We start from the raw sequence: 10,756 nt of genomic DNA, 5'->3' as shown, positions 1-10,756 counted from the left end.
TTGTGGATTGCTGGAAGGCTGCTGGCAGCTGGTAGCTGGGAACCTTTCAGCAGCGGGAACGGGCTGTGTTTCCGCATCCCTGCGGAACGCTACCAACAATCGACAGTACGGTTTTTTTTTAATGTAAAAATAAATAAAAGTAAAGTTGTTAGCAGCACGGCTCGTCTTCTTGTTAAAGAAGCGAATGAGCTAGACCTCAAAGTCTTTTTATATAAAAATAAAAAAAAAAGAAAGAAAGAAAAGTCTTTTTGTTCGGATAGATGGGAGGCTTGTCCTCGCCCCTTTTAGGTTGCGATTGGTGGCGCCGTGGCTTCCAGATTTTTGGCTAACGGTTAGCGGTTTATTTTAGCATTACATTCATTATCTGATATACGCTATAGTACGGTACCGAGCACAATTGCGTATCTCGAGTATCACACGTACAGCGGACTCCTATGAAAACAATAGTTTACACTACCGGCTTCGAGGGTTGAAATATATCGGCACAGAGGTTTGCATTAATGTTTTAGAGTTTGCCTCTAAAATTAATTTAACTGTTTTATATGATTCTTACTGAATTTAACACAGAGTTTTTAGATTTAGAATATAATTTTTTTAATTGAATCAAACCGGAAGTTCGTTTTTAATTTTATTTCGAATCTTGGAGCTCGAATTGGTCAGCAAACTGTTATATCGCTTAGGTCCGTCAAATTGTCAAACTCGCCTCGTGGCCCACTGTCAAGCTGTCAAGCTGTCGTGTTGTCATAAAAAATGAGGCGTCCTTTTGTGAAGGTTAGTTTTAATATATATCTGTCGCGAGGTATTATTATAATTAAAATTACATTATAAGTGTAATAATTATAGATGATTATTAATTCGTGTTTTAATGTATATTCCATACAGGTAGCTCGCAACAAACGATCGACAGCACGGTTCTTGTACGTGTTCGGATTGCTGGAATGCGCATCTTTGACTCTATTTTGTGTTAGAACAAAGTGTCCATGTTGGCTAAAGAGGCTGTTCTATAAACTTTTCGAATGAGAAGGATTATTTCGATTGGATCCAATATTGCACTTTGTTTGTTGTTATGGAACTCTTTAAAAAACTGGGTAATTGAATCTAAGGCCGCAAATACACGACGCGCGTTTCCGCACCCGCGGAAACGCGTATAACAATCCAGCCATAGAAATGAAATGTCATTCGAACGCGCTACCGCGGAAACGCAGAGATACTCATGCTGGATATCTCTGCGGAACTGTTATACGCGTTTGAACGCGCCCGCGGAAACGCGCGTCGTGTATTTGCGGCCTTAGATTTTCCACGTGACTTTAAACCGATTCAACCAAACCGCGCAAACCCACATAACTTTCCTCATTCACTTTTCTCAAATTCATAAGTCCACTAATATGTAAGTCTACCATACGCCGTTTGTTATCATAACGTTTGGATAACAGTTGCCACGCACGTTCGTAATTACCGTCGTTAATTGTTTTCTCATCTATTACCTTGGCAGCCTCACCACTCAAGGCCTTTTCAAGATGATACAACTTAATACGAGAATCTTCACTACTTTTATCCACAATATTTTTGAATATTAATTAAACCACGCCCACTCCTCATACTTGCCACTGAACACAATCACAATCACTGATGAAACGCTAGGAGCAGGTATCAATGCCTTTGGTGAAATGGACTGTGCCGGCTTCAGATGCACTTTCTTTTTCCAACATCATCTCCTCATGCAATTTCACTGACTCCTTACAGGGTTTTCAAGCCAACTCAACATCGTAACACTATTTTTCGAACAGGTTAAACGATTGTCAACATCGTACATACAATTCGAATCCGTAAACTCTTTTCAATTTATTAACACTAGGTGTTCGATCTCACGATTTCGGATAATCTTTTCTTTCGTGTTTCGGAGTAACTTTTCTAGCGTTCGATATTTACCGGCGGTTGTGGCTTGTTCAGTTGCAAAATTAGAAGAGAGTTTATTTGTAGAACTACACTTATACTTATAAACTAATCGCCCGAGCCGAAAGCTCAAAGCTCATCGGAACGATCTTCGTGTTTCGTTAAACACGATTAGATGACAGGGCTTCCGTGCCTGTGTCTCAACATCCTCCCCCCCCCTTGACGCAAGTCAACAATCAAAACAAAATAAGGAAGTAAATTACATGTAATCTCGCTATTCTGCAGTGAAAATACAAAAAACATTTCGTTATGTGTGCAGCAATACTACTCATGCCAGCTTACTGTCGCAGGCGTCCCGCTTGGCAAAATGTCGCGCGACATGCATGCTTGAAATCGATGCTTGTTAACATTTTATTTCAAGCATCGTGAGTGTCCCAGCGTGAGCGCTGAGCGCACCTCCCCTCATTCTCAATGCCGCGTTTTTGGTTAATCCTCGCTCCCACTCTTTCTTTCCTTCTCCTCAACGAACCCACCATTCCCGCGAGCGTAGACCGATCAAAAAATTCCAGGAAATTCCGACAGTAAGTGTGCAGCTTCTTTCCTAATCGCATGGAATAAACTAGACACGTTTTATAAAACATTGTTTTAACGAACTATAAAGAACGTGTCTTTATTCGCGGTAGCAGGAAAAAAGGACGAGAGCGCATCTCTCGCCTCTATTTATAATATACAATTCGCGATGGTCGCCGTCGTCTTCGATCGTTCCCTTTCGCGCGCCTCGTGGTTAACTTCGTAAACGTCAATTGGAGTCGACATAGGCCCATGCAGCAGACAGCGCTAAAGGGCCATTACACGTTTGTAATAGAGCTATTCGGGAATATTTCAATTCTTGATGGTGCTTGCTAGACAAACGAAACGTTGGCTGCTTGCTCCACCGATGGCGCGTGGTGTTGGAAGAAAAACACTTGCTGTTTGATGCATTTTCCGGAGGAATGAAAGATATATCTAGCATTAAAATGGTGAACATAACTAGGACTATTTAAAACTTACCGATCACGAAGATATTTGAAGTTAAACGGCGACTCTGTAAACCCGATTCACCTTCTTTGATCGGTTATCAGGTGCTTTGGTAATGAAATAGCTAGGTGTGATAGAAAATAACAGAAGAATAAGCAAACATTAAAAGCAGTACCATTGTTAGAACACATACATCATTTGGAAGATTCTTCTTTTATGCATACACTTACCCGTAGATTAAGTAACAAAACATACTGCATTTACGCCTGCGTTGACATCTTTCACGATTTACTTAACCACTTTTCTATAAACATTTTATAATTTTCACTGCATCTTCCGGCACCGATCCTTCCCAAATGAAATTTGCGTTCGTTCTGGCAATGAGTTTCGAACGATCAAAACACAACGCGAGAGTGAAGAACACAATCATATCTTGTGTTGATCATATGGTCAAAATAAAGTATAATGGAATTTATTGTACTTCAAATGAATTGATTTTATTCTGATTTACATTTCAACTATTGTAATCAGCCTAGTTGTCAATGTTTAAAATTTTGATGATGGGAAAACATCATTACCAGATAAATGAAACGATAATCGACGCATTTTGACCATATCGAATTATGATCGTCTTTACACATAGTGTCATCTCTGGCGCTTCAGGGTCTCACGCTCAGAGCAAAAATCCTCGCAAATTCGCAACGGTGGGAGCGTTCAGCTGTGGAGGGCTGGAGGAGTGCGATTGTGTGTCTCATGCACACAGCGAAATTTTGTTCAACACCTCGATGGTGGGAGCGTTTTTCCATGGGATGGGGTAGTGGAGTGCGAGTGTGTCGCATGATTCCTTCAAAGCTATGGCCAGGGGTAGCGAGAGGCATTACAATGAGTTACTCTTTGCCAAGCGAGCCAAAAGTCACTGAAAGCCAACACGACAAGTGGTACAGCCAGGCTTTGATCGACACCGGTTGTTGAGCCAAAAGAAAAAAAATTAAAATAGTTCGATCTGGACCAGTCATAAGGTAAACTTTTAATAAATAATTTGAAATTTAACAAACCCTGTTTTCCATACAAACGCATGCTTTTAAATTGAACTGTCAACCAAGTATCAAGTGTTCAATAAAAAAGCATGCCAACGAATAAGCGTTCAACTACAGTCAGAATTCAATAGTTTGTATAAGAATACCGGTTTTTTTTATTTCACAAAAATCTCATGGCCTGCTGAGAATAATTTCATTTTTTGTATGGAAAAACGTGCCAACAAAAAAGCACATACTCAATAGTTGGCATGGAATCGAAGTTCAACCAATGAGTTCAGATTGTTCTGTTTATTTGTTCTTTTGATCAAATAGCCATTGCCCAAGAGAAATGTAATAATAATTTTATTTACCTGTGTATCTGGCCTGCATAATTGTGTTGCTAATCATCAAATTATTACCCTGGTTTATACAAGGATTCAATGGGTAAATATCTAAACATTACACCTGCTAGTGTTTATCCTGTTACATAAGTACCTTAAAATAAAGGTACTAAATATTCAGGCAGCAACGTCAAATGTAGAGTTCAGTGAACACCCGCAATGTGGTAAGTGCAAAATTAAAAATTTAAATTTGTGACCAATGCAAATTAAACACAATTATAATACTTTTTTTTTCTACTCATGGCAGAGAACCATCCTTGTCTATTTGATGAATACATCTTGCAAGAAGAATACGTCAGTGATTTGGTTACTATCGATGCATTCGACGATACGGAAATATATGAAGAGGTCGACGAAGATTAAGATGAAGCTGAGGAAACTATGCACAGTACACAAGAGTCTCAACACGAGGAGGAACCATTTGATGAGCTTATTCGAAATAGGGCATTAAAAACATACCAAACACATCAAGCTCTAAATGGACTATTAGAAATTTTACGTAAAAAAACGGACTACCAGCTGCCGAAAGATGCGCGCACGTTGCTTAAGACAAGGCAATGTGGAAAAGAAACGTACCCTATAGCAGGGGGAGAATTTTGGTTCCCTGGGGTACGATCGGTTCTCAACGATCACTTTCGGTAAGAAAGCAATAGTCTTAAATACGATGGTAAATTTTTACTAATATTATATGTTTGTGTGTTTGTGAAATTATATGTGAAATTCTCGCTCATCAGACGACCAACACGATTCTGGAGGTATGTTGAATCAAAACGCGGTAACAGCTCGCTCCCCGATGTTCTCACATATAACAACGTCTCCACAAGCAGTAAGGAAGGCATGTGCAACTTATTTGCTGATCGTTTCAAGGACTGCTTTACTACGGATGATGCAAGCTCATCATTAGAAGCAGCTTTAAATAATGTGCCCCGTGATGTTGTTGACATTGATGTACGCGATATTATTATCTCGGTAGATACTGTACTACGTGCTCTGCAGCAGGTCAAAACCTCATACAACCCTGGACCCGATGGTATTCCTACGGCAATCCTTGCCAAATGCCGCGAATTTTTAGCAGAGCCTCTGTCTAAAATCTACCAACTCTCTTTTGCGCAAAGTACTGTACCCACGGCCTGGAAATCCTCTGTGATGTTTCCGGTGTACAAAATAAGGGATAAAAACTCTGCTGAGAACTACCGCGGTATAACCACCTTGCCTTCTTGTGCCAAGGTGTTTGAGATCGTCATACAAAACTCGCTAATGTATCACTGTCGTTCTTATATTTCTACACGCCAGCATGGTTTCTTTCCTCGACGCAGTGTTACCACAAACCTGGTGGAATTCGTCTCCAACTGCCACGCAGCCTTTACTTCCGGAGCTCAGATGGATGCAGTATACACTGATCTTAAGGCTGCGTTTGATCGTGTGAACCATCACTTGCTGTTGGCTAAGCTCGCCCGGATCGGTCTCTCTACTCCGCTGGTGAATTGGTTCAGGTCCTATATCTCTGAACGTAGCTACTACGTACAAATCGATGGTGTCTCCTCTAACGTTTTCGAGAGTTCATCTGGCGTCCCTCAGGGCAGCAACTTGGGACCACTGCTGTTCTCGCTTTTTATTAACGACGCCACACTGGCCATTACGGAAGCAGATTGTCTGCTTTATGCGGATGATGTTAGGCTGTTTCGTATCGTACGGAACACTTCCGACTCTCTTTCTCTGCAAAGATCGATTGATGTTTTCTCTGACTGGTGTATCAACAACGACCTGCTAATTTCTGTTGATAAGTGTACGTCAATGTCTTTCTTTAGAATAGCTAGTCCAATAAGGTATATCTATAGCATATCAGGGACACAACTACCGCGGTGCAATACGGTCAGGGATTTAGGAGTCACCCTGGATCGCAAACTAGATTTCCGACAACATTACTGTGATATTTTAGACAAAGCTAACAAAATGCTTGGATTTATTCGTCGACATTCGAGAGAACTTAATGACCCACACTGCCTGTTAACTCTGTATAAGTCCTATGTTCGTTCCATCCTCGAGTTTAGTTCTACAGTTTGGTGTCCGTTCACTAGTGATTGATCCAATAGAATAGAAACTGTCCAAAAGAGAGTTACTCGTATTGTCCTACACTTCACTCCGTGGCGTAATGTAACCCCTCGTCCATCGTATCATACTCGTTGTTTGTTGTTTGGTCTGGACACACTTGCTAGTAGACGTGATAATGCCCAATGTACGTTTTTGTCCAAACTTATTGTCGGTGAGATAGATTCGCCAGAACTACTGGCTAGAGTCAACATAAATGTCCCTCCTAGAGTGTTCCGTAACTATAGACTAATAAGAACTGACCTTACAAGACGTGCATACAGCGAGAACGACCCAATGACTGCGATGGCCCGTAAATTTAATCAGCGTTACATTTTATTTGACTGGCACCTACCTACTAGATTCTGTTGATCCGTTTTGTCACTGTACACTGCGTTAGTTATTTAAGTTTTAGTTTTAATTCAGTGATAAGGCCGCTTGTTTGGCCAATCACTTAATACAATAAACAATACAATACAATACAATACAATACAACAATATGTTTTATTTTCTGTATTTTGTATCTTTACAGCGATGTACCACCAAGAGTCAGCAAATTTTCGTTGAACTTTTCGATTGATGGACTTCTACTGCACAAGAGCACTCGAAAACAGTTTTGGCCCATATTAATGAGCATTCAAGAAATGCCGGAAGTTCCAGTATTGATGGTTGGCAACTTTTTTGGTGAATCAAAACCAAAGAGTGTTGAGGAATATCTGCGTCCGCTAGTCGACGAGCTAAATGGGTTGATGGATAATGGCATTGTAATAGCCAATAAGCCAATCGAACTACACGTTAGAGCTTTCATCGCGGACTCACCAGCACGAGCATTCATAAAAGGTAAATTATAAAAATCTTCTTAAATTTAATGATACATTTGCTTTCTCTTCTATTGAAAAAACGTAGGCTTTTGAAACTTATTTACTAATAAGGTGTATTAATACATATTTTTAAATATTCCTACAGGTTCAGTTTACTTCAACCACACACATGGTTGCCAAAAATGTACGGTGCAAGGAAAATATCACAGCGCACACCGAGTTACATGTTTCCCGGGAATGGATCATCCAGCAAGAACGCATGAAGATTTCGTCCAATCAAATTACGGAGCACATCATCGGGAAAAAACGCCTCTCATGGATCTTAAGAACTTTGACATCATAAAAAAGATTATTATAGCAGATCGTTTGCACCTCTTTGACTACGGCGTAACAAGAACACGGCTGAAAGGATGGAAATCAGGCAAATTAGGAGGGGGTGCCAAGTGGTCTGAAGACACAATAAGCAAGATTGATGCTTTGCTGAAGGAGGTGGAACTTCCTTTAGAGTTTCATCGCAAACTCCGTTCTGTTGAAGACATTGGATTGTGGAACGCTAGTGAGTTCCAAGTGTTTCTACATTACGCGAGTTTTATCGTTTTGAAGGATGTATTAACAGATGTACAGTATGACCATTTTATGAAATATTACTGTGCGGTAACATTGTTATCATTCGAAGTGTATAAGAATGATTGGCTTGAGGCGAAATGCTTGCTAAGAGAGTTCGTTTTAGACTATGGTGTTATCTACGGGGAACATTGCATCACCAGCAATATACATAGTTTGTTGCATGTGTATGATGATGTAGACAAATTCGGCCCGCTTTACACCATTTCATCTTATCCCTTTGAAAGTAAGCTCCAGCATGTTAAGAACTGTCTTCGAAACGGTCATAAGGTTTTGGTGCAGGCTGCAAATAGGATATCGGAGCAAAAACCACGTACTGCGTCATATAATAGAACAAATCTCTCTTTTCCATTTTTGAAAACCAAAACTAATGGAGTAGCATTGCACATAAATCCACAATTAACTCTTTCTCCTGGTTTTCAGTCCAATTGGTTTTTGACTCATGATAACTACATAGTTAAATATTGTAGCGCAGAACAAAAAGATTCAACTATAATAATTAATGGAAGAGCATTCAATTATATAACGGAAACCCGCTCGTACTATATTTCACCTTTTATGAAGGATATATATGAAAAAGATTCATGTAACCTTCGTACCGATGAAATGGTATTTTTACCCAGGGATATAAAGTGTAAATTAGTAGCTATTAGAACAGGTAATAGCAGTTTAGTGTTTGTTCCATTTCTTAGAACATTAACTAATTAGAGGTAAAATGTAATTTAAACTATTTTTTAGAAATAAAATCGAGCATATGTATTTGATTGGAAGTTAAAGTTCGTGTTTTATTTTCGGCCTTTTTTATTCACATGTTAATACTATGTACTAACGATGTTCATTTTATCACTGTCTTAGAATCATAAATATTTGAAAAACGATATGTTTATGTTGCATGAAACAAAATAGAAAAAAAGGTTTTGGTAAACGTTTCATTACATATAATTATCACAACCTGAGTTATCACATAAATATTCCTTCTTGTAGTTCTAAAATACGTTTACCCTTATATTTCCCGATCACAGTATTTTTTTTTAATTTTCACGTTCGACAAAACATAACTAAACAGAAAAACATTAAATAAATATCATAGCATATTAACATTTTTCGTTATTCTATTCTAATTTGATCTCATTTGGTAATAATAAAGTATATACACGTGTTTAAAAAAAAGCAATACATCTCTCATCGCCTAGTATGACATACACTCTTTCGCTCGTCTTTCATGTTAATGCGTTCATGTGCATGCTTAAGTTTACGCTTAAAAAATTCATGTACATAATTTATGTCCACTTCAATTCCCAAATGGTCAGTGGCGACAGCTTTCATAAGCCGCAATACATTAATGTATCGTTCGAAAGGAATTTTTGTTCCAGCCGAACCGTCCCAGCTGCACGTAGCAAAGAATTTTTTTTCAAATAAAATATTTATAGCCTGGTGTAGCCTATTGTTAGCATCTTGACGGTCGATCTCAGAATCAATTTTGTGTAGATAAGAATAGAAAAAAAATTCATCAGCTCCTAATCTTTGTACAACGTCATCGAACTCTTGAAGGCTCGATACAACAGTGAGTTGAAAGGCCTGATTATTTCTGCGCGTTCCTTGCATTGGTTGTACGATGGAAAGTATGTCCATCGTATAAACCAAAATTTGTGCGTTACGAGCATCCAACCTAATGAGCGTATCCCGGCAGCGCACGCAACAATTATGTCCATGGCACTCGGAGGGCAACATACTTGGGGAATCCAAACTCCCAGCAACTGTGTCACGCAAAAGCACAGCTGAAGCCAACGGTTGCTGTTGGCTGACAATACCAGTCGGTTCTGGTTGTGCAGCAGACACAGTCGTCTTGTTCTCGTTAAAACAAGCCGATGTGTTTTGCAATTGTGAATCAGCTGTCGCATCAACACTCATATCATCTGAAACGAGTGAGTCGAGCAGCTGTGCCACAACGGCATCATCACCACCGGAAGCCGCCGCTTGCAACGACGAATGGGCAGTTGAACTCGGCTGCAGCTCCCCTATGCGTCGAGCGATTCCGGGCGGTCGAGCCGCAACAGCGACACCACCACCGGCAGCCGCTTGCACCGTTGAACGTGCAGCAGAACTCGGCTGTTGTTCGTCGTTGCGTCGAACGGTACCGGGCGGCCGCATCACAGTAGCAACACCACCACCAGAAGCCGCTTGCACCGTTGAACGCCCAGCTGAGCTCGGCTGTAGTCCGTCGTTGCGTCGAGCGATACCGGGTGGCCGTGTCACAGTAGCAACGCCACCACCAGAAACCGCTTGCATCGGCGAATATACAACTGAACTCGGATACTGGTCCCCAATGCGTCGAACAGTTCCGGACGGCTGTGTCACAACAGTAACACCACCACCGGCAGCTACTTGCAACGGCTAATATGCTACTGAAGTCGGTTGCTGCTTACCAAGGCGTCGGACGATTTTAAACGGCAGTGTCACAACCGTATCACAACCACCAGCAGTCGCTTGCACCGTTGGACTTGCAGCCGTACTCGGCTGTTGTCCATCGTTGCGTTGCTCTGTTCCGGTTGGCCGTGTCACAAGAGCAACACTACCACCGATTGCAGCCGACACCGTTGATGAAGCAGATGCCGTGGCTAGTTGTCCCTCTTCAAAACGCGAAACTGCTCGCACATCTATACAAGCCGGGATCCGGCCTAAACAAAACAACAGTTCATCCCGGTTTCCTTCAACTAGACGCGCTTCGTTCCCCGGTGAAGACATGATGTTTTTGCTGCACATAAACACAAAAAGGTATTAATTTTATGGTTGTTTAACTTTTCATCACAATAACTTACACTTCCTATCTTTTTATTTCAGTAATACCCTGTAAACTGTAACATATATCGATTTATAACACTGTCCTGATGCTGTT

At 40.6% G+C, this 10,756-nt stretch overlaps 1 protein-coding gene across 1 annotated transcript; it reads left to right on the top strand.

Moving 5' to 3' along the window:
• Positions 1 to 6,030: 6,030 nt before the first annotated feature.
• LOC120893660 lies at positions 6,031 to 10,258 on the top strand. Its single transcript, XM_040295683.1, has 4 exons — positions 6,031 to 6,113; positions 6,948 to 7,255; positions 7,382 to 8,086; positions 9,753 to 10,258. Exons 2-4 carry the CDS (start codon positions 7,045 to 7,047, stop codon positions 10,256 to 10,258), a joined length of 1,422 nt encoding a protein of 473 aa, XP_040151617.1. The 5' UTR covers positions 6,031 to 6,113; positions 6,948 to 7,044.
• The last annotated feature ends 498 nt before the right edge of the window (positions 10,259 to 10,756 follow it).

Source organism: Anopheles arabiensis, chromosome 2, assembly GCF_016920715.1.
Source record: "Anopheles arabiensis isolate DONGOLA chromosome 2, AaraD3, whole genome shotgun sequence".
Classification (NCBI taxonomy): domain Eukaryota; kingdom Metazoa; phylum Arthropoda; class Insecta; order Diptera; family Culicidae; genus Anopheles; species Anopheles arabiensis.
The sequence above is the reverse complement of the archived record's forward strand: the minus strand, read 5'-3'. Positions and strand labels throughout refer to the sequence as shown.